Source organism: Myotis daubentonii, chromosome 10, assembly GCF_963259705.1.
Source record: "Myotis daubentonii chromosome 10, mMyoDau2.1, whole genome shotgun sequence".
Lineage (NCBI taxonomy): Eukaryota > Metazoa > Chordata > Mammalia > Chiroptera > Vespertilionidae > Myotis > Myotis daubentonii.
Window position 1 is genome coordinate 54,634,442 of NC_081849.1, and position 22,325 is coordinate 54,656,766.

General features: G+C 38.4%; 1 protein-coding gene and 1 long non-coding RNA gene across 3 annotated transcripts in view; one reads left to right on the plus strand and one right to left on the minus strand.

Moving 5' to 3' along the window:
* Window positions 1-677: 677 nt before the first annotated feature.
* LOC132242991 (uncharacterized) lies at window positions 678-19,423 on the minus strand. Its single transcript, XR_009454756.1, has 4 exons — window positions 18,748-19,423; window positions 18,374-18,454; window positions 2,128-2,187; window positions 678-978 (listed from the first exon to the last, which is right to left on the minus strand). It is a non-coding gene; the product is annotated as an uncharacterized LOC132242991 (long non-coding RNA).
* An 84-nt stretch (window positions 19,424-19,507) lies between these two features.
* SCIN (scinderin) overlaps window positions 19,508-22,325 on the plus strand; it is a 58,425-nt gene continuing 55,607 nt past the window's right edge. Inside the window, exon 1 of one of the 2 annotated variants that reach the window (XM_059712439.1) lies at window positions 19,508-19,830. In XM_059712439.1, the coding sequence (XP_059568422.1) occupies window positions 19,632-19,830 (199 nt within the window). In that variant the 5' untranslated portion in view covers window positions 19,508-19,631. Of the gene's footprint in view, window positions 19,831-20,248; window positions 20,273-22,325 lie in introns of those variants that run through there. The other variant, XM_059712440.1, reaches the window with a different exon arrangement.

Consider the following 22,325-nt stretch of genomic DNA (forward strand, 5'->3'; position numbering starts at 1 on the left):
TAACACAAACACCTAGAAAAAAAGAATAAATTTATTCCGGTGGGAAAATATAGGAAAGCAGTTATGAGTGTGGCCTCTGGAATCAGATTACCTCTGTTCTCTTACTCTCTAATAATTTTAGACAAGTTATTAAGCCTCTTTCCTTATTTACAACATGGGATAGAAATACTACATATGTTATATGGTTATTTTAAGTATCGAAAGAGACAATTATATACGAAGTGCTTAGAACAGGGTCTGGAATATCAAGGTGTTCAATGAATGTTAACCCTTATGAGCTTTTAGGATAAAAATTGCAAAATCCAAAAAGCCTCAGTCCATAACCCTCTTATTCAGGGAATTTAATCACTTTTATTCATAATAAAAGAAAGTGTTACTTTTTGAAGGTGTCACCAAATGTCGTCGGTTTAGTTAAATATTTCACTCGTTTCAGTTACAGAATTACAGATTTGAGTGGAATTAATTTTCTTGGAGGCAAATAATATAAATTATACAACCACCAGGGGTCAGTGGAACTTCAACTGAAGAATTTTTTTAAAATATATTTTTATTGATTTCAGAGAGGAAGGGAGACTGAGAGATAGAAACATCAATGATGAGAATCATTGATCAGCTGCCTCCCGCAGCGCACCCCCCCTCCACCCCCACACTGAGGGTTGAGCCCACAACCTGGGCATGTGCCCTTGACTGGAATTGAACCTGGGACCCTTCTGTCCTCAGGCTGAGGCTCTACCCACTGGGAAAAACCAGCTAGGGCTGAAGAATTTTTTGAAACTTACTTGACCTCACATTTTATTTAATTACAAAGTGGAAACCCTTATGTAGAGAGTTTCCTTCTTTGTGACTTAATATTTGCCATTGGCGTGTGGCAGAATTTAGAGTCACTCACTGAGAAGAGAACCCTGTTTAGCTGCTGCTTGAAAAGGCCAAGGAACTCTTGCAAGCCAAGACATTTGTGCTGTTTTCTTCAATTAGCTCCTGAAAGTGTACAAATCCTCTTTCAGTTTAAGCTAGTGCATTTAAACCATCTAAGAAAAACTACTTTCTTTTATAACTTATTAAAAGCAATCACAGTTCATGCTATTCCAGGCTCAGCAAATATTTTAGTTTTGTTTAATTTTTTTCATGTTCCTGAAATAAGTTCAGCTCCAGAAATAGAATATGCAACTCTATGTGCATTTAAGATTAAGTTGCCAAATTTTTAATAGATTCCCTTATTTTTATCCAGTTTAAAATACCATTTCTGATTTACTTTCACAAGAATAAATGAAGTACTGGTCTTCATCATGAAATGAATAGTTTGTAAAGTATCTTGAATCTTAGATTACTTTCTTTCACATTTTTATATACAAGTTTTAAATACTATAATAAAATTCTCAAAGTTGCATTTTGCCAATGAAATATTTGTTATTTGGAAAAATCAAATTCCAAATACAGTAAGACAGTATTTATTAGTAATAGTGTAATCTTTTCCTTATATATGCAGTACCAATGTAATTTACCAAACTTTGTGACAAATTATGAAAGAGACATTTTGGATTAAAATTTAAGCATTACACTAAGTACAGATAAGTCGTTATCATCAAGTTATTAATAAGGTAGAAAATAAACTTACAGCAATATATTTTAATAGTAATACTTATAACAGCATAATACTAAAAAGGTGGATTTTTACTTATCACCTTTAATAAGGTGGTAACCTATAGAAGCTCTACAATCATAGAAACTATAAATAAAGTATTTTCGTGGTGCTTAAACCATTTTTAGTGGAGCCAGAAAGAATCCAGTCCCTTGACAAGTGATTATTATTTTTTCCTGGGTTTCAGTGGAATGCTGGAAAATTACCAGTGACATGTCAAAATTCCAGGTTTGGCAGACACTGTTGGTGCCGCCTATATCCTCTCTGTCTATCCTGCCAGAGCATTTCTGCCTAACTTCCTCTCCTTGCCGAAGGCCCTCTGGCTGCTGGGGTGCCCCAGGTCAGAAGCACCGATGGGTAATATCACCCAGCAACAGTCCTGATGACTGTTCTTCAGCGTTCCTCCAGGCTCCCAAGAGGGGTAAGCTCCAGTCGACCCACTTCCTTGGCTTCTTTCCTTTTGGTGTCTTCCTTTCTCCCATTCTTACCTCCGTTTTGGGGATCACCTCCGGTTTCCCTAGAATCCTTGTGTCTGCTTCTGGAGAAACCTAAATCCAGACAACAGGAGGCAGTGTAGTGATCTTAGAAGGCAGAAAGTCTGGCTTTGCCTCCCAGCCCTGCCACGTGAACTTGGGCAGATTACTTGCCCACTCTCCCTCAGTTCTTCGCCTGTAAGATGGGAATAATGGGCACTATCCTAGGCACAGCCTATCATCTTGATTCACTTATTATTGTTATTAATAATAACAATATGGCTCTGCACGACTGTGGAAAAGTTGCTTAATTTTCTGTGGCTCAGTTTTCTCACCTGTAAAATGACAATAATTATAGTACCAACTTCACAGAGTTGTTATGAAAAGTCAGAAGTTTATATTTGTAAAACACTTGGAACATAGCACATGACACTTAGCAATTGCTATATTTTATGAATAAAATTTCAAAAGCTATGCATTTTCTTGTACAAAATAAAATATATAAAATTTCCAAGTTATGAGTTGACTGAAAGGTGAGAGAGAGAGAGAGAGAGAGAGAGAGAGAGAGAGAGAGAGAGAGAGAGAGAGAGAGAGAGAGATATTAGTTCAGTAAGATTAATCTATGGATTTGTGTAAATGAGGGGAATCTAGAGGATGAATTTTCAGCAGACAGCTCTCAAAGAGGACCAGAGTACAGATAAATACATAAAGAGGGGATGGATGGCCAGAAAACTGTCTTCAAAGGGGCAGAAATTCTCTTCATATTTATAAGTGTAGGTATGAAGTCAACCCACCAATGACTTAGGGTGCAGACTTAGCCTTTCCAAGTTTATTTCAAATTGCAAAGAGCCCAATGTGCATATGAGAACATCTTGATTACTACAGTACCAGCAGGGGTTTCTCCTCTATAGGCAATATTGTGCTTAAGCTTACTACTATCTTGTAGCCTAATACAAGGTCCAACCACAAAGGAAATGACATGGCTGTCCATTACCAAGTGACTTAAAGGCAGTTCCAGAAAATCGTAGACTATTGCTAACTACAGCACAAAAAGTTTACTATATACAACAACATGGATGAGAGAGAGAGAGAGAGAGAGAGAGAGAGAGAGAGAGAGAGAGAGAGAGAGAGAAAGAAAAGAAAGGAAGTCTCACTTATTCTAAATTAAAACTTGAATCTTACAACTTCTTTGCTCTCCTCAACAAAGGTCTGCCCTGAAGCTCAGGGATTTACAATGGGAAAGGGAATATCATCTTTCTTTTTTCTCTTTCTGCGCAACTGGACAGAAAACAGCCCATTGTGTTTTTATTGATTTCAGAGAGAAAGGGAGAGGGAGAGAGATAGAAACATCATTGATGAGAGATGGAGAATCATTGATTGGCTGCCTCCTGTACGCCCCACACTGGAGATAGAGCTCCAAACCCAGGCATGTGCCCTTGACTGGAATTGAACCTGGGACCCTTCAATCTGCAGGCCTAAGCTCTGTCCACTAAGCCAAACAGGATAGGGCAGGAGTTCTTGATTTTTGCACCCTTCAGTTGTCTCTTACCAATCAAACTCAGCAATATGCAATCACTTTCAAAGGCATAACTTCACTCCATTCTGTCCTGAGCACACGATGTTTAGTTAGGCATTATTATTATTATCATAATGATGATTATTATTACAATTTTATAAACTAGGAAACTAAAGTTCTTATTAGGAATTTACTGTTCAGAGCACTTATTCAAGATGATGGCCCAGAACACAATACACATCTATCACCATGGCAGGCACACGCATAGTTTCTGATAATTAACAGAAAAAAAATGTGCTTGGCTAAGGTGATATAGTTCTCATTTCATATCAGTTGTAGTCCTGCTCCACTAGTCCTTTCTGTTTTCATGCAGTTATCACTATAAAGAGATAAGAGCACTGAACAGATGATATCTCTCATTTGCAGTCAAATTCCTGGTTCCAGGAGTGACACATCAGGTAAGCCTCACCCTTTATAGAAGTTGATTCAGGAAATTCTGATCTCACACTTCTTTTTTGTTCTTTTAGAAAGCTGAGGGACCAGAACAACAGAGGGCTTCCTGAAATCTCTCTTGAATGTTTATCTTCTGTGCATTTCCTTATAAAAACATAGGTGGACTTGGGCATTGTCCTGGATTCTAGGGAAATATGCACTCTTCCAGAAGCACACAAAAGTTCTAAAACAACAAATAACTTTTCAAACTAAAGTTGCCTACATTGAAATTCCCTTGTTGTAACAGTGATAAGAATACTGTCATCATGGTTTTGATTTAGTTTGCTAGATCTCTCAGCCATACCTGGAAATGCTGACAACAACTTGTCCTTTCTGTTAACGCCCAGAGTCCAAGTGATGTTCTAACCTCAGGTTAAGCTAAGAAACAGATAAGCAAGAATAATGCTTACTCATTACCAAGCTTCCCTAAGGCAGGCATTGCAAATTCTATTTGTTCGCATCCTTCACCATAACAAGAATTCCTTATATATAGTCACATATTCACTCAGGATGAATATCATACTATTAGGGGGATAGAACTGGTAAAAGGTAAAAATATAGAGAACAATGTAGCAACCAGAGTTGAAGTATACAAATAGGGCACATTTCTTGGGGGATTTTCCAAAGACAAAAAAGAGAAAAGTTTACTTTGTGGTACAGCACCATTTCTTAAGGTTTAAATTGTTCTCAGAAGTAGACTTCTTTTCAGAAATCTTAGGGTAGTATCTCTCAAAAAAATTCGAGTTATATATGAACTTTATGTCCATATTTATATGGTGACATGGACTAAGACAATCAACATTGATTTTGTAGGTTTATGGCACATTGAATCATAGCCTGAATCTTTATTTTTCTTCCCCCCCCCCCCCCAAATATATGTTTTGAAGTTTATTTCAGACACTCAAATGTAATAAAAGAGAGAAGATCTCTGAGACAAAAAATGTTCTTGGTCCTAGCCAGTTTGGCTCAGCGGATAGAGTGCTGGCCTGAGGACTGTATGGGTCCCGGGTTTGATTCTGGTCAAGGGCACGTACCTTCTATCTCAGTTGCAGGCTGATCCACGGCGCCCCGAAGGGCCCCATGCAGGAGGCAACCAATCCATATGTCTCTCTCACATGGATGTTTCTCTCTCTCTCTCTCTCCCTTCCCCTCTTTCTAAAAATCAGTGGAAAAGTGTCTTTGCAGAGGATTAACAACAACAACAAAATGTCCTTGAAGATTAGGCTTGGAGAATTTATAATATCAGAGGGGGATAAAGTCTTTACTTTAACATATTAATTAAAATCATTGCCAGGGTTCTTGTCCCAGTATCAAGAAGGGTTCAGAAATCTGGAGAAGGCTGTGGGTAGATGACATAGGAATCCAGAGACTAATAAAGAGTCCGGAGACAAGATATAATTTTGAAAGGCATTGGGGGTCAGAGGACCTTCAGCTAAAGCAGTGGCTCTCAACCTTCCTAATGCCGCGACCCTTTAATACAGTTCCTCATGTTGTGGTGACCCCCAACCATAAAATTATTTTTGTTGCTACTTCATAACTGTAATTTTGCTACTGTTATGAATTGTAATGTAAATATCTGATATGCAGGATGTATTTTCATTCTTACAAATGGAATATAATTAAAGCATAGTGATTAATCACAAAAACAATATGTAATTATATGTGTTTTCCGATGGTCTTAGGCGACACCAGTGAAAGGGTCGTTTGACCCCCAAAGGGGTCGACCCACAGGCTGAGAACCGCTGAGCTAAAGAAACTGAAGACTACCTCCTTGTCTAGGACCCTTGCTTTTATTAACACAATTTGTCCTAAGGCAAGGTGGAGATAATACACTTCAAAGGGTAAAGTTTCAAAGGGTACAGAAGCATTGTCAGTTTGGGGGAATTAGCCTACGGCTGTTTAGGTGTTTGGCCAGTAGGAGGCAATAACATGTAGATTAAGATGCCCTTTAACTGTCTGGCAGCCACAATCAGTTTCCTATTCAGGTTTGGGGAAATGCCATTAGCCATTCCCAACAGGTGACTACATGTGTGACTCAACCCTGTTGAGTCCCCAAGTCTCATCAACCTTTTGATGAAACTCTTGAAATTATGACTTGCTGGAATTGGTTCCCAGGAAATCATTTTCTAAAATTTTGTTTTAAAATCTTGTGGGAAAATAAACAAATGACTTCAAATTTCTTTGTTTTGATAAGTATTTGCTAATTATTTTAATTTAAAAATAAAAATGGGGTAGATACTCATACCACTGACATTTTTATCACATAAATTATCCTATCTTTTTTCCAATTTAACAATGAAAGCTAAATAGAATAAAGTCAAATAAGGATTTAATAGCTCTGTTTGCAAAAGCAACATTAAGTGGAAAGATGAGGCAATGAGTGATATCATTTCCCAAAGAATGTTCTACATAATAAAAATTCCTTGGAATTTTAACAGTTGAGCCATGAACAGGAAATGTATTCTTTAGAAAAATAAATGTAGCAAATACTGGATTAAATACATTATACAGGTGAATTTACTCTTGTCCTTTTACTTCACATTATACTATAACCCAACTACTTTTAATCACTTCTAGTAAATACACTGATGTGAGTCCCCTTCCTCTCTTTCCTGAATTATTGCAATAGCCTGCTCTGGGATCCCGCACTTCAGTCTATGCTCAATAAACAGCAGAGTGTTTTGGCTTTTGTAAAATGCAGTTCCTGCCCAGCAGTCGTGGTTCAGTAGTTGAGCATTGACCTCTGAACTAGGAGATTCCTAGTCAGGACACATGCCTGGGTTGCAGGCTTGATCCCCAGTGTGGGACACACAAGAGACAGCCAGTCAATGATTCTTTCTCATCATTGATGTTTCTATCTCTTTCTTCCTCTCCCTTCCTCTCTGAAATTATATATATATATGTATATATATTAACAAAAATTAAAATTAAAATAAAAGGCAGTTCCCATCATGCCATTCCTCTGCTCAAAACCCTCCAGTGTCTTTACATCTTAAGACAAAATTTTTTCAATAGCTTACATGGTCCTCTTTATAAGAGCTACAGCTTATAAAGAGGACCTGGAAATAATATCCAGGCTTCTTAACTGCAAAACCTGGCCCATTAACCATTATGTTACATGTAGGGATAACTTCAAAATTAACTTTTCTAACCCTTATCAATGAAATAGCTAAACATTTGCTATACAAATAAAAATTAAGGATTTATCATTCTTTTCACTGGAAGAATAATTTGTTTGTTTTCCACAAAAGGTAGGAAGAAACGGGACCCCTCAAAATGTTTTTTTATGAGTAACTGTAGGAACATACGATTTCTTTCATTACATCAAAAATTATGCAAGGGAGAGAAGTTTCTCATAGTAATTTTTTTTTGTAGTGGAATAAAATTCAACACTTTTGTTCTATCTCAGTCTTACTATATAGGTTTGGCTTATAAACTGCTCTTATTTGATAGGTAGAAAGCAGAAGAGATTAATTCTGATTCTCACTATCACAAAATACAATTTTAAAGGTTTTTGAAATGGAAATTGTCGACTGAAATAGAAGTGGACCTAGGCAAAACTCATTGCTTTGTGATTTTGAAAGTCAGAAGTCTCATTGAGGAAATATAGCCAAGGGAAATAAAATGCGGCCTCATAATAAGAGTTTGGAGTTTTTCTTCTTTTAAATTTAATTTATATAACTACAAATGTTCTAGTTACTTAAATTATGTGCCTTGTATACACTATCTAATTTTACCTTTATAACAATGTACATAAGTTTTCATATATATGTGTTCAGTATATACTCATCACCACCAGTTTATAGATGGGGAGGCTGAGCAGGTTACTAGTTTGTCAAAGGCCACACTGCTTATGAATGGAGAATCTGGAAATCAAACCCAGGTAATTTTGTTTTTCATAAATGGAAAGTCCAGATCCCTAACTACACAAGCAAACATAGGAAACAGTTTTCAAGTGTCTTTTCATCTTGAATTTTATCACTGGGAAACCAACTTTGCTCAACTATATCTCCTAAACTATGAAGTATTAAGACATTTTCATTTGTCTACAGAATTTGATGTGCAAAATAAGGGTTGCTATTCTCTTGAACTTGAAGAATGCCTTCTCCATATTTTCTAGGATAATAGAAAAAACTTAAAAGCAAAGATAACTGCTATATTTTTTTAATGACTGTGGAGAAACATTCCATTTTTTTTCACTTGTTGAAACACAAAGTTGAAATATTTAAATTTCAAACTATCTTCCTTTTATAAACTTTTATTTATTTACTTTAAAATATTTTTTATTGATTTCAGAGAGGAAGGGAGAGGGAAAGAGAGAGATACATCAATGATGAGAGAGAATCATTGATTGGCTGTCTGCTGAACATCCCCTGCTGGATCGAGCCTGAAACCCAGGCATGTGCCCTTGATTCAGAATGAACCCAGGACCTTTCAGTCCACAGGCCAACACTCTATCCACTAAGCAAAAACAGGTAGGGCTCTTTTATTTACTTTTAAACTTCTGTTAGCAGATGGGCAGAGCACTTTAAATCTCATAATCCTAAGAGAAAAATTGAAAATTATGTAAATTTAAAATCTCCTCAGTCATCCAGATGACAAAAGAAAGTTAAGCTCCTGATGACCTTTTGAATGATGTCACCCTTTTCTAGAAAAATGAGCTTAATTTACTTGATATGAGAAGAGAAAGAAGCCAGGTTGTTACATTGTTAAATGGAAAGCCTGCTTGGCAAAGTCCTCTAGAGTTATTCTCATCTGCCTCTGAATATTCTCCTTTAGACTTCAGTACTCACAATTTAAAATTTTAAAACGATCATGAACTTTCAAAATAAATGTACTGATTTTCAACTATTTTATAGAAAATTCTCCCTGAAACAAACTAGCCACTAGTTTAAACTGTGTCAATAACATTAACCAGTTTCACTCACTAATGTTCATTTGGGCAATTATTCTTTAAATTGTCTTTTGGAAATTGCAAAAACCACAATCTTTTCTTCCACAAAGTTACTTGATTATCATAAATATTCAATAACCAATGGTTTGATTTTGCTCAAGAGAAAAAGCAATGTTTGTAGACAAGAGCTGCCCCACATGAACTTGGAGAGGAAGAGGACTCTCCGATGATTGCCACACATACAGAAAAGCAGCCCCACCTGCCAGTTGTTTTGGAAATGGGGTACATCCTGAACGGGGTTGGCCTTTAGGACTGGTATCTTAAACTCTTCTAACTATATTCAGCCATACAGCTCTGAAAGCTTTATTCATTCATGAATATTTCGGAAAGCAATTATAGTGAAATAATTATTAAAATCACACCAAGCCCCCATTTATAATTTCTTTAAGAAAAAAAAGTTTGATAATGGAGAATTTTAATCTTATACAAAAGTTGGCCTAAGAAAATAGTGAACCCCTATATGCCCATCACTTAGTATCAACTATTATTACCAATTTCATTTCATTCTTTCCTCCCCAACTTTTTTCCCTGGAGTGTTTCAAGGTAAATCACAGACATTGTGCCAATTTATTCATAAATATTTAACTATATATCTAAATTCGAACAAGATGCTTTCATATTTTTTACCTCTATATTTTAAAGAAACATTGCATTTTTGTCATTATTTAAGTAATTAAATATTGCAATCACATAATAAAGATCATAAATGCATGAGGATAGTACGTAATTATGACCATTGGGAAGAATATAGTTTAAAGGGAATAAACATTTTTCTGCCTTCTCTTACATTAAGTACAGGCCAAGCTGTTTCCTCCTTGCTGTTTCTTTCATCAATAAGTAAATATATTAAATGGGTCATTCTAAGCATTAAAACTAGACTCCCCCCCCCCCCACCAAAAAAGGACAACATAGATGCAGTATAACCCATATGATCCTCAATAATTATTTGAATGTTTTTATAATAATAGTTTGTTAGCAAGGCTGCAAGATTTCAGGTCATAGAAACAAGTATTTTTGCACACATTCTTAAACCAGATGCTAATAAGATAGTCAATCAGTAACCCAGGTTTTACAATTCATGTGAAACACTTCCTGAATTAAAGGTTTTTCTTTAGCTAAGAGAGTATACTACTGAAAAAAAATGGAATTAGAACCACTGTGATGCTCCAATAATTCTCTTTGTGCTATTCTCTAAACTCACCCCCCCCCCCAGTTTATTTAAATGCCTATACAATGTTTATTAGAATAGGTCTAAATTTTATGTATTTATATGCCAACATAAAAAAAAATTCAAATATAGGTAGATGATAGGTAGGTAGGTAGGTAGATGATAGAATTTAAATTTTATTGCTATTTTTACTTTGTTTTGCTTTGGGGTTTTGGATCTCAGAATTGATTGTATTCCTTGGTTCATAGTAAAGAATTTAATTGATCGTTCTCCTTGGTTCATGGCAAATGTTTATTGTCCACCAGTGCACCTTCCCTCTTTTGTTTTATTTCATTGTTTCTCCCATTCTTTCCTCCATCATCAATTCCCTTCCCACCCCTACTTGGCAGCTACTCACACGCAGTTAATGTACGTTCTTCTAATTCACATTCTACATGGCTCATGGTCTTTTCATGTGCACTCATGAAATTTATTTTTATTAATATAGGTATGGTTTGAATGGCATCATGTCCTGTTTCTTACTATTTTATTCAACTTTATAATTTTGATATGCCCACACTGCTATCCTTTCCAGGCTGCTCATTGGCTCTGATACCGCACAGTATACCTGTCATGCTTGTCCATATACCACATTTTACTCATACATTTACCTATTTTTCAACTCCTAGGGTGCCTTTCTCCTTGTGCATCTGTAAAGAGCATTTCTGGAGTAGACACCCAAGAGTGGAACTTTAGGGCACAAAGTATGTGGCTGCAGTTTTTGCATAATGTTGCCAGATTGCTCTCCAAATGGCCACATCATGTTAGAGCCGCCCCTCTTGCATTATTCCATGAGATTTCTCATTTCCTCACCTCCTCACCAGCCTTTGATGTTAGAATAGTGTAACAAAACCAATGGAGTCCTAGCGGATAGTGGTTAGGTGCATGGCCTCAAAGCCATTCCACCTGGATTCAGATTCCAGCTCTATCACTTAATACTTGTATAAATTTTTGCTGACTAAGTTGTAAAATGAGACAATAATAATACATAGTTTATAGACCTGTGAAGAGGATCAGAACAATTATATTTTAAAAGTACTTGCTGCCCAGCTGGTGTGGCTCAGTGATTGAGCATCGACCTATAAACCAAGAGGTCGCAGTTTGATTCCCGGTCAGGGCACATGCCCCAGTTGCTGGCTTGATCCTCAGTAGGGGGTGTGCAGGAGGCAGCCAATCAATGATTTTCTCTTATCCCTCTCTCCCTCTCCCTTCTTTCTGAAATAAACAAAAATATTTTTTAAAGAAAGTGCTATAGTGCTGAACCATAGAAAGCATTCAAATACTGTTTACGTTCTTCCTCCAATTGATAGTGAGGCCTAAATCAATGAGTACTCTTCATATATTTAGTGGCCAGATTACTCCATAAGTTCACATTACTTTTCCATAAAGTTCCTTGACTTTATTTTGGCTGCATCCTTTTTGTTTCTATATATCTCTGATAGCCTTAGTCATTTACAGAAAGTGAAAAGATTTTCACAGTCTACCACCCATCATTTAATTTTATCTTTGTTGTCCTGTTTTGAGGCCACATCTTTAATTGAATGTAGTCAAAGTGATACATTTTTTTCCTTTGTATTTATATTTCATGATATTTTGGGTATTGTTTAAGAAATCATTTTTTTACTCAGAAATCAAATACACATACAATTTTTAGTATTTAAAATTTTTTGAATTTGCATCTCATTTTATAACACATTTTAATCATTTAATAATCTTGTTTGACTTTCTTATTAGTTCTATTAGTTTGTTAGGAGATTTCTTAGCCTTTTTATTTTCAGATTATTATCTGTAATTAATAAGTTTTTATTTTTTCCTAGTAATTGTTAATATCTTTTATTGTTTTTCTGATCTTATTGTATTGTCCAAGACTTTCTGTACCCTGTTGAACAGTAATGAGATTTTGGGGTTCCTATTGTTTTTTCCTATATTTTTCCAATCAGATAAAATCCTTCTAAATCAAGCATGTCAAACTCAAAGGCTAACACGGGCCAAATAAACAAGGTATATGGCTCGTGGGCCACAAGTTTGACATGCTTGTTCTAAATGTTTTCCATTTGATGTGTTATTGCTAAAACTTATTGTGCCATTAGATAAAAACTTTTTCCTAGTTTTGTCAGATGCAGAATATAGAGTTCTCTGAAATATATAAAATAAAATATTTTCAGCAATCCTTCCGATAAATTTGAATAGTCCATAGAAACCTATTATTTCAGGGAAGTCTCAAAATATCAAGATTAGGGGAAGCTAAGAGTGAAAGGAATACCAGTCAAGTTGCTTAATTTAAACTCATATTAAGTGATGTTGAATCAAGAAGAGAATTAGCTGAAGGAAGTGATTTCTGGTCAGTGGGAAGGAAATCTTGACTTTTCTAAACAATTTGCTATTTTTGGTTTAGGTGAACTAATGACCTTTATTTTTGTAAGTACCTGCACAACAAAATGATGATCTGATCATGTGAATGCTAAGTAATTGTTGAAATATTCCTTGAAAATATGAAGTTATTTCTCACAAGCTGGTAAACTCAGGGCTACAAACAAAACTGAATAACATGTTAATTGTAATTATTAATAAATAGACACATTTATAAAAATCAGAGCAACAAAAGCTGTTATAATCTAAAGCAACTTTAGCTCAATTTTATATTTTAAAACCACAATTATCTTCAGATCTCTATTCACATAAATATAAGCTTAAAGCAAAAATTATCATTTTAAAATCATAAATCTTCATGAGACTTTGGATTCTCAACCTTTCTTTTAGTCATAAGCATTCTCTAATATGTAATCTCCCAAATTGATAATGATGTCCTCTCTCAATAATCTTATAGGGGTTAGCTATTTTCTATATAATAATAATAACAATAATAATAACAAATAGTTTTACATATAATAAAAACATAAGAAGAAAGTGCTGAATTAACCTACTATAGTAAGCAGGCTTACAAAATACAGATTATTAATCAAAATGACAGACATTGAAGGCTAATAAAACTTTCACCTTAGTACTTACTGAGGCATGACTGCCTGTATAGTTATAGCATGTGTAATTTTTAAGTAACTCACTAGTGAAAGGGAAAGTGCTAGATCCTGATTGATACTTTTTATTTTTAGAAAAAAGGTGAATTAAAAAATAAGTTTTAGTTTGTCTAGTATGGAGAGGAGGGATGAAATACCCTTCCTTAGAGTATATTTTCACTTTAATCATAACATATCTTTGATAAGTACTGGGGCTAAGATCCCTGCTGATTATTAATTAACCTATGTGTATTGACTGTGTTCTCAGGGCTTTGCCATACATGATCTCTTTTAATCCTCAAAGCACTCAAGTTTTCTAACTCCAGTTTCTATGCTTATACCTTCAAATAATTCGGTAAATCAAACATAAGTTACTAACAGCAGAATGTGGGAGCTAAAAAAATAATACTTTTCCTTCTACTTTCTAAGTTCTTTAGCTGGACTAATAATCAAACTAATAGAGACAGACTAACAGGAGAAAATCAAATTTGTAGCATGTATGCACAGAGTATTCATATAAGCATGAAAATTCCAAAGACAGTGAGGCAAAATTGGGTATATATATATATATATATATATATATATATATATACTAGGAGCCCGGTGCACGAAATTTGTGCACTGGGTGTGGGGCGGGGGGGAGTGTCCCTCAGCCCAGCCTGGCCCCTCTCACATACTGGGAACCCTCAGGCGTTGACCCCCATCACCCTCCAATCGCAGGATCGGCCCTTTGCCCAGGCCTGACGCCTCTGGTTAATAGGTTAATTAATAAACAGAGGCGTCAGGCCTGGGCAGGGGACCCTCATTTCCCCCCATCACTGGTTCTGCCCCCAGCCCAGGCCTGATGCCTCTGGCCTAGGCGTCTGGCCAGGGCAGCGGGGACCTGCAGTGGCAGCGGGGGGCGCCGCGATCACGCGGGCTCCGCCCCTGCCCCTGCAGGATGCCTCTGGCTGAGGCGTTCGGCCCGGGCAGCGGGGACCCACAGCTGCAGCGGCCCCGCGATCGTGGGCTCCGCTTTAGGCCCAGGCAAGGGACCCCTAGCTCCTGGGACTGCCAGCTTCGATGGTGCCCAGCTGCCATCGCTGGCTCCACCCCTACTTCCTGCTATCGGCTCCACCCCTACTTCCTGCTATCACTGGCCAGGGTGGAAAAGGCGCCTGATTCTCCGATCATGGCTGGGGGGCAGGGCAAAGGGCCGCCTTTGCCCTGCCCCCCAGCTCTTAGCTCCCCCCTGGGTTTCCGATCACTGTCAGTGGCAGGGGGCTTCTTCCTGCTTTCCCTTTGGCCTCCCTGCATTGTGCCTACATATGCAAATTAACCGCCATCTTGTTGGCAGTTAATTTGCATATAGCCCTGATTAGCCAATGAAAAGGGTATCGTCGTACGCCAATTACCATTTTTCTCTTTTATTAGTGTAGATGACATTTTGGACAAAGGAGAGAAAGGAGGGATGTAGTTTTAGATTTTAGAAGTGAAAATGCACAATTTGCAGGTAATTGAGGGAGAGCCTGCAAGTAAATTTTTGCTAGGCAACCCCAAAACAATGAGATGTGTGTGTGGGGTGAGTGAGGGGGTGGGTAACTTAGTAAACATGCCCCTGCTAGATGTCCTCCCACCCACCATACTCAATTCAAATTAGACTAAGGTGAATATGCTAAGATTTCTTTCACGGTTTTTCTAACAAGTCTCTTGGGCAGAAAAGGGGGGGGGGTCAAACATTCTTTCTGAGACTTACGTTTCTCAATAGCCAGCTTAAAATCAATATCCCAAAAGGCACAGATTTGGGGGTGGCAAAACTTTGGTTCCCTTTAAGGACTACCAGTAAAAGAAATATATTATCAATTGTATTATTTTGTTATTTGTAGTCAAAGGAAAGCAAATAAATAGCACTCTGGAAGAATTTTTTTTTCTTCTTGGACAAAAGTCCACTTCCTGTCTTTGGCATATATTTAATTTCGACAGCTCTGTGGTCACAATGCAGTGATGGAAAGAAAATAAGAGTTTTTCAACTCTAAGAGTCTACAACTTGGGGAACGAAGATTATTTGAAGCCAACTAGTTTGTGTGTGTGTGTGTGTGTGTGTGTGTGTATGTTTAACAGCTCATCCCAATGAATTGCATGCACAATGAATCAATTATACTATTTAACTTAGTTATTTATTTCCAGGATTAAACTATGCAACATTTCTCCTTAGTCATTAACATTCTAGAAGATCACCTACCATGAATTCAACCACAAGCTGACACCTCAAACCTCCTGACTTTTATTATTTATTTTTAACAAAAGACTTACCCATCTTGGCTGTTTCTAACTAGACTGAGAGAAGATTGATAACTTGATTTTTTAAAGTAATTTAATCCAAAATCAACTATTCAATGGCATCTTTTCAGCAGGTATTACTGTTATTGTCATAACTAGCTGGGTTATTAATATTAGTAATAGGAAGAGAGCAAAGGGGAGGCTAGTTATAAGCATAGTCACCTGGGTAGCTTCACACCTGGAGGCTACAACTTCACAGTCCCCAGGGAACCACACTGGTCCATCCTCTGCAGATCACTGGGGGAAGGGATTGAAAGAAGGGGGAGGTGGGCACACTGGCAGTGAAGATGGGAATCAGAAGATGGAAATCAGAGACATAACAAGAGAGTGGGCAGCTGGGAAAAATTCTGGACACCCTAGTTCAGTGGTCGGCAAACTGCAGCTCAGGAGCCACATGCGGCTCTTTGGCCCCTTGAGTGTGGCCACGAAGTTTCAATAGTACTGTATGTGCGCGCCCGCACGTGGTATTTTGTGGAAGAGCCACACTCGAGGGGCCGCAGTTTGCTGACCACTGCCCTAGTTGAATGAACATGGAGATAAAATGAGGCTGCTGAGTCAAAATGAAATCATGTTGTTAATGAAATTAGGAAGAATAGGAGAAGCATGTTTGGATGGAATGATGAAACTGAGCATGCTGAACTTGACCTTGACAGGACCAATTAGGTAGCTGTTGAAAGTTTGAATCCAGAGATTGCCTAGTTAGGTAAGAGCTAGCGTGATGGGAGTGAGCACTTGCCTCAGGCACAATATTTAAGGGAGATGGCAAAAAATAAAATAAAATAAAAAAATCAGTAATTAAGATCAATAATATTTTAATGCAATGTTTTAATTATCAAAATTAATGCCAAAATGATAATCCAAATATCAAAAGTTTAAGTAAAGAGAGATCAGTATTTCCTTTAAGGCCTCAGCTTTCAACATGGTCCCATGAAGCACTATTAACAATACTGCCTTTATTTGAAAATTTGGTATTTTTATCATGATTTTTCACATTAATTTAAAATTTTTAAAATACTGTACGACAGGATACCATAAAAATTCTAGAAGAATCCAAAGGCAAGAAAATCTCAGACATATGCCGAAGCAATTTCTTCACTGATACAGCTCCTAGGGCACTTGAAACTAAAGAAAAAATGAACAAATGGGACTACATCAAAATAAAAAGCTTCTGCACAGCAAAAGAAACCATCAACAAAACAACGAGAAAACCCACTGTGTGGGAAAACATATTTGCCAATGACATATCTGATAAGGGCCTAATCTCCAAAATTTATAGGGAACTCATACAACTTAACAAAAGAAAGATAAACAATCCAATCAAAAAATGGGCAAAGGACCTAAATAGACACCTTTCAAAAGAGGACATTCAGAAAGCCAAGAGACATATGAAAACATGCTCAAAGTCACTAATCATCCGAGAGATGCAAATCAAAACAGCAATGAGGTACCATCTCACACCTGTCAGACTGGCTATCATCAACAAATCAACAAACGACAAGTGCTGGAGAGGATGTGGAGAAAAAGGAACACTTGTGCACTGCTGGTGGGAATGCAGACTGGTCCAGCCACTATGGAAGACAGTATGGAGTTTCCTTAAAAAACTGAAAATGGAACTCCCATTTGACCCTGTGATCCCACTTCTAGGAATATATCCCAAGAAACCAGAAACACCAATCAGAAAGGATATATGCACCCCTATGTTCATAGCAGCACAATTCACCATAGCTAAGATCTGGAAACAGCCTAAGTGCCCATCAGTAGATGAATGGATTAGAAAACTGTGGTACATCTACACGATGGAATACTATGCTGCTCTAAAAAGGAAGGAACTCTTACCATTTGCAACGTCATGGATGGAACTGGAGAGCATTATGCTAAGTGAAATAAGCCAGTCAATTAAGGAAAAATACCACATGATCTCACTCATTCGTGGACAATAGAGACCATTATAAACTTTTGAACAATAATAGATACAGAGGCAGAGCTGCCTCAAACAGATTGTCGAGCTGCAGCGGGAAGGCCGGGGAGGGTTGGGGGGCAGGAGGTAGGGGGGTAAGAGATCAACTAAAGGACTTGTATGCATGCATATAAGCATAACCAATGGACATAAGACACTGGGTGATAGGGGAGGCTAGGGGACTGTCTAGGGCGGGGGGATAAAATGGATACATATGTAATACCCTTTGTAATACTTTAAGCAATAAAAAAAAAATAAATAAATAAAATAAAATTTTTAAAATACTACCTCAAAATAGTATTGATCTTGATTACTGAACTTTTTTGGTGCATTCTAGGCCTTTGCCTCAGACCTTGTCTAAGTGAGAGGGAATTTCACTTACCTATACCAAAGTTTTCTTTTTATTTCTTCACTAAAAGGAACGGAATTATCACAAAAACTGAAATTGAACTAAGTTAATTAGTTCAATAAGTCTATCTTAAATCCAGAGCTCCAGTTCTCATAATTTTTTTTTTCCCTAGAGAAAACAACAACAACAAAAAAAATGATTTCCACTTTACAGATAAGGAAATCAAGTCATACAATGAATGACTCAGAACAAAGTTTAAACTTCTTGGTGTTGCATTAGACACACTAGATCAGAAGCCTCTCTAGGAACAAGCTGGAAGAAAATAAAAATATCATGTATACTTATGTGAACAAACCTTGTCCAAGTAATGTGGACTGAAAGAGTAAGTTTTTGCAAACAGCACGCGCTTTTGCATTAGACACAGAGAGCTTGAATTCCTCTTTGGCCACTCACCAGCCGAATGACCTCTGACAAGTTCCAAAGCCTCAGTTTCCTCATCTGTAAAAGGAGCCGGACTCACCTGCCCTTCATTGTCTGGATGAGGAGGGAAAAAGAGAATGTAGCTAGTGATATTTATCAACCGGGATCACAACCTATAACAGATAACACACACAAAACAGGAAAATTCCAGATTTTTTTAAAAGTGGCAGGTGAAATAGAGATAAACATTATTGTACATCTTGTACTTTTGATTTTTTTTTTTTACTGTGGTCACATAATATCTATTAAACTACTAAGGAAATCATACATTGTTAGTGACTTTCAGAGACCTGCAATTTGGGAAATAATAACAGGAAATGTACATGCATAAAAATCATCTTTCTTACTCTTTACATGGTGAGCGATTTGCTTTTGAAATAACAGTAAACTCCTTTGCCATTTCAGCTTCAGTTAAATGATTGCAAGATACATAGTAAACTTCCATCTATATTTTACAGTGCTTCGCCTGTGCTGGAGACGCAAAAACTGTAGGGGAAAATGAGAACATTTTTGAAGCCAGATAACAGGTAACTGGCAAGGCAGGCCAAGCACAATGTCACAGCCACACACAGCTCGCCTGAGAGCACCCCAAGATCACGATGCCTCTTATTTTCAGCAACTGTCTTGACCAGAGGAGGCCGGGAGCTTAACCGCAGCTCTTGAACCCCCGGGGATTACAGAGCGCTGTCCCTGGGGTAAGACCCCCAGCCTTCCAGGTTTTCATCCGTCTCACACCTGGCGTGCTGGTTTTCAAGGCATATTCGAACTGGACAGGTCAAGACAGAGAGCAACTTCAGCCATCAAAAATGGAGCGAGTGACCAAGGAAATGAGGGCGTCGGTTATTAAGATGATTGTTACCTGGGCAGCCAATTTTTTCAAGACGATGCGCCATCTAGTTAATCTCCTGCATCTGTTGCCTGACTCGGAGGAGGCATTTCTATAACCTGCCTCCGGATTTCAACGTTTCTGAGACTCCCATTTCCCTCCTCCCCCGGGAAAGGCTTTGGAGTTGTGGAGAAGGCACTGCGCTCCTTCTGGGAAGAGATCCTCTCCTTTGGTGTAACTGCCGCCTGGACACTTAGCCCCTCCCGTTTGGGGCCCCGCCTCCCGCAGGGCGAACCCTATAAAATCCTGGGGAACTGGGTCCCTCCAGCCGCTCTCGGTTCAGTCCAACTTCAAGGTCAACAGGTCCTGCGCCAGGGGTCCTCTCCGGAGAGTAGCTTGCCAGCCATGGCCCAGGAGCTGTACCACCCGGAGTTCTCCCGGGCGGGCAAGAAGGCGGGGCTGCAGGTCTGGAGGATCGAGAAGCTGGAGCTGGTGCCGGTGCCCCGGAGCGCTTACGGCGACTTCTACGTCGGGGATGCGTACCTGGTGCTGCACACGAGCAAGGCGTGCCGCGGCTTCACCTACCGCCTGCACTTCTGGCTGGGTAAGGGTCGCGGGCGCCCGACCTGGATGCCCCAGGTTCGGGAGGGGCGAGGCCGCGGCGAGCTGAGACTCCCCTGCTGCGAGGAAGGAGGGTGCAAACGGGCACGACCTGGGGACCTGGCTTCAGTTGCGCCCCCGCGGGGCCGCGCCTTTGGGGCTGGCCACCTTCTCCCAGCTGCAAACCCTGGGCTCAGCGAAGTCGGGAGCACTCTTATCCCACTGACTTTGACCTTTGCCGGGTCCATCTCCCGGGTTTGAGGCTGGTTCCGCCCTCTTTCACCTTCCAGCTCCAAACCCCACTGCCTGGCAGAGCCGCTACTGGGCACACCCACCTGGGCGCTAGCCAAGTCGCGCTCACCTGCGGACAAGTTCAGTCCTGGTTTCCCTCTCGGGGAGGAGATGAAGTCAAACAACTCTGTGGCATCCCCCGCAGCTGGCGAGAGGTTTTATTTTGTTTGTTAATTAATTATCCCCCCCCCCCTCCCCGCGTATTTCTCTACTAATTGCGGTGATTCCTGTTTGGCTGCTTTAAGTCAGGATCCTCACCTCCACCACGCTGCTGGCAAGTGTGGCTAACATTCCTGTTTATGATGCTGGCCCAGTTGGATAGAAGCAGGAAATAAATAATGAAACAAGTAATGCAGATATTATCCTATAAATAAATAGCTTCATATGGCCTATTTATATATTTACAGGAGCTTCTTTATTATAATTATTTTAAAATTTATTATTTATCTACTTGAACAAGGACACTCTGGAACAAATCGGCTCCTTCAGCGGTAATTATTTTGGGCTGCACTCACGCCAGACTCTCAGGACACTGGGCCTTGTGTGTTCTACTTTCTCCACCTTCTACTTTTACTCGTAAACATCCTGAATGTCCTGCCTCTCCCCGTGAGCTCCTGCGCCAGTGGGCACACCCCATCTACTAGTAACAACGTGCCGATTATCTGAGCCTCACTGACTCCTTTTAAAACTAGCTTGCCTCCCGGGGACTTGTGTTTCTTATTTTTAGTTTTATTCCTGAGCTTATGGGAAAACCACACACACATACACGTTCTGAAACTCTGAAAGCCATTATTTTTACTTCTAACATTTGAAAAATTTAAGAAAGAAAATGGTAGAAAACATTGAGAAGTGAGTTCTCAATGTTAGTCAACAGGTGGAGCGGATACACAAATGTCTGTGGGAGAAAGGACTGTTTTCATTATAGCATTGGATATTAAAATGTGGTGCTGGCTTGAGGATGCTGAAGCTGGGTCCCAAACGCATTTTGATGTCCCATTGTAATGTTACTGTTCCTCATAGACAGTGGTCTATTTTATGTTTTGTACAAAAACAAAAACAAAAAACCAACACTGAAACCCTAACATATAACCATGTTCATGAGTGAATAATGCCGATAGAATTAATAATGTCCTCACCTTGGTCTTTCTATCCAGAACTTGTATTTGAAATGAATAAAAGTGTCTGAAATGCTACATTTGCCACATTGGTGAATTGAAATGTGAAAGAACTTCATTTCTTGCTATAAATAACAGTTAACTTTGTTAGAGGGTTGCAAGAGTTCTTTGAATACAGTTTTTTAAAAATTCTATAGGTTCCTTCTTACTCATATAAGGTCGTCAAGTACTATATCTTTTAAGGTTTACACAGAATCACTATTAATTATTAACTCTTAATTATTCACTTAGTGCTCACCAAGTTTAAAAAATTTAATAGAAAATGCTTTGGGCAGAAACATTTTATGATCTTAAAGATCTGCTGAAACTGAAGTTAATAGTGTGTTAATTAATAAGTTAATTTCTTCAATAATTATTTATTGTGCCCAGCATTACATAATACATTTTTGCATATTAATTATTTTTGAAACTTCCCTGAAAATTTATAATCTCAGAGGTGAATAAGACAAAACATGATATAAGACAGTGACGTGTGGTAAGCACTGTGAAAGGACACTGTCTGTGGTGAGGGGGAAGCAGAAAAGCCTTTGCAGAAAAAAAGGAAAATGAGGGTATCTGGGAGGGATCTCGTATCCAGAGAAGATCATGGGGAACATGGAAAAGTTTAGAGTAAAAGGGCCGACAGGCCTTTAAATGGAATTGTTCCTCAGCTCTTCCTACTTCTGTTCTCTAAAGCAAGCTAGACTTCATCTGGTAATATTTCCCTCTAAGACCTAAATTCGGATGAATTCATGCGGATTAATAAAACAGATTGAGAGTAAGTTCTGAAAGGAAGAGCTGAAAGTTCAAGGAAAACGAAAGTTTGACTAAAGGAAATCAGTTGGAAGGAAGGTGAAAGAGAGTGAAGTTAAAATCACACTGGGGTGGAAAAAGGTGCACAGGGTAGAAATGAAGAAACAGGTCAAGAGGGGGAAAAGGAGGAAAGGGAGAAGTGGGACATCAAATAGGAGAATGGAGTCATCTTGCCTGGTCTCTCCCTCAGTGTCTTTCTATAACACCCTTGCATGTCTCAGATTATATCATTTTATTATGT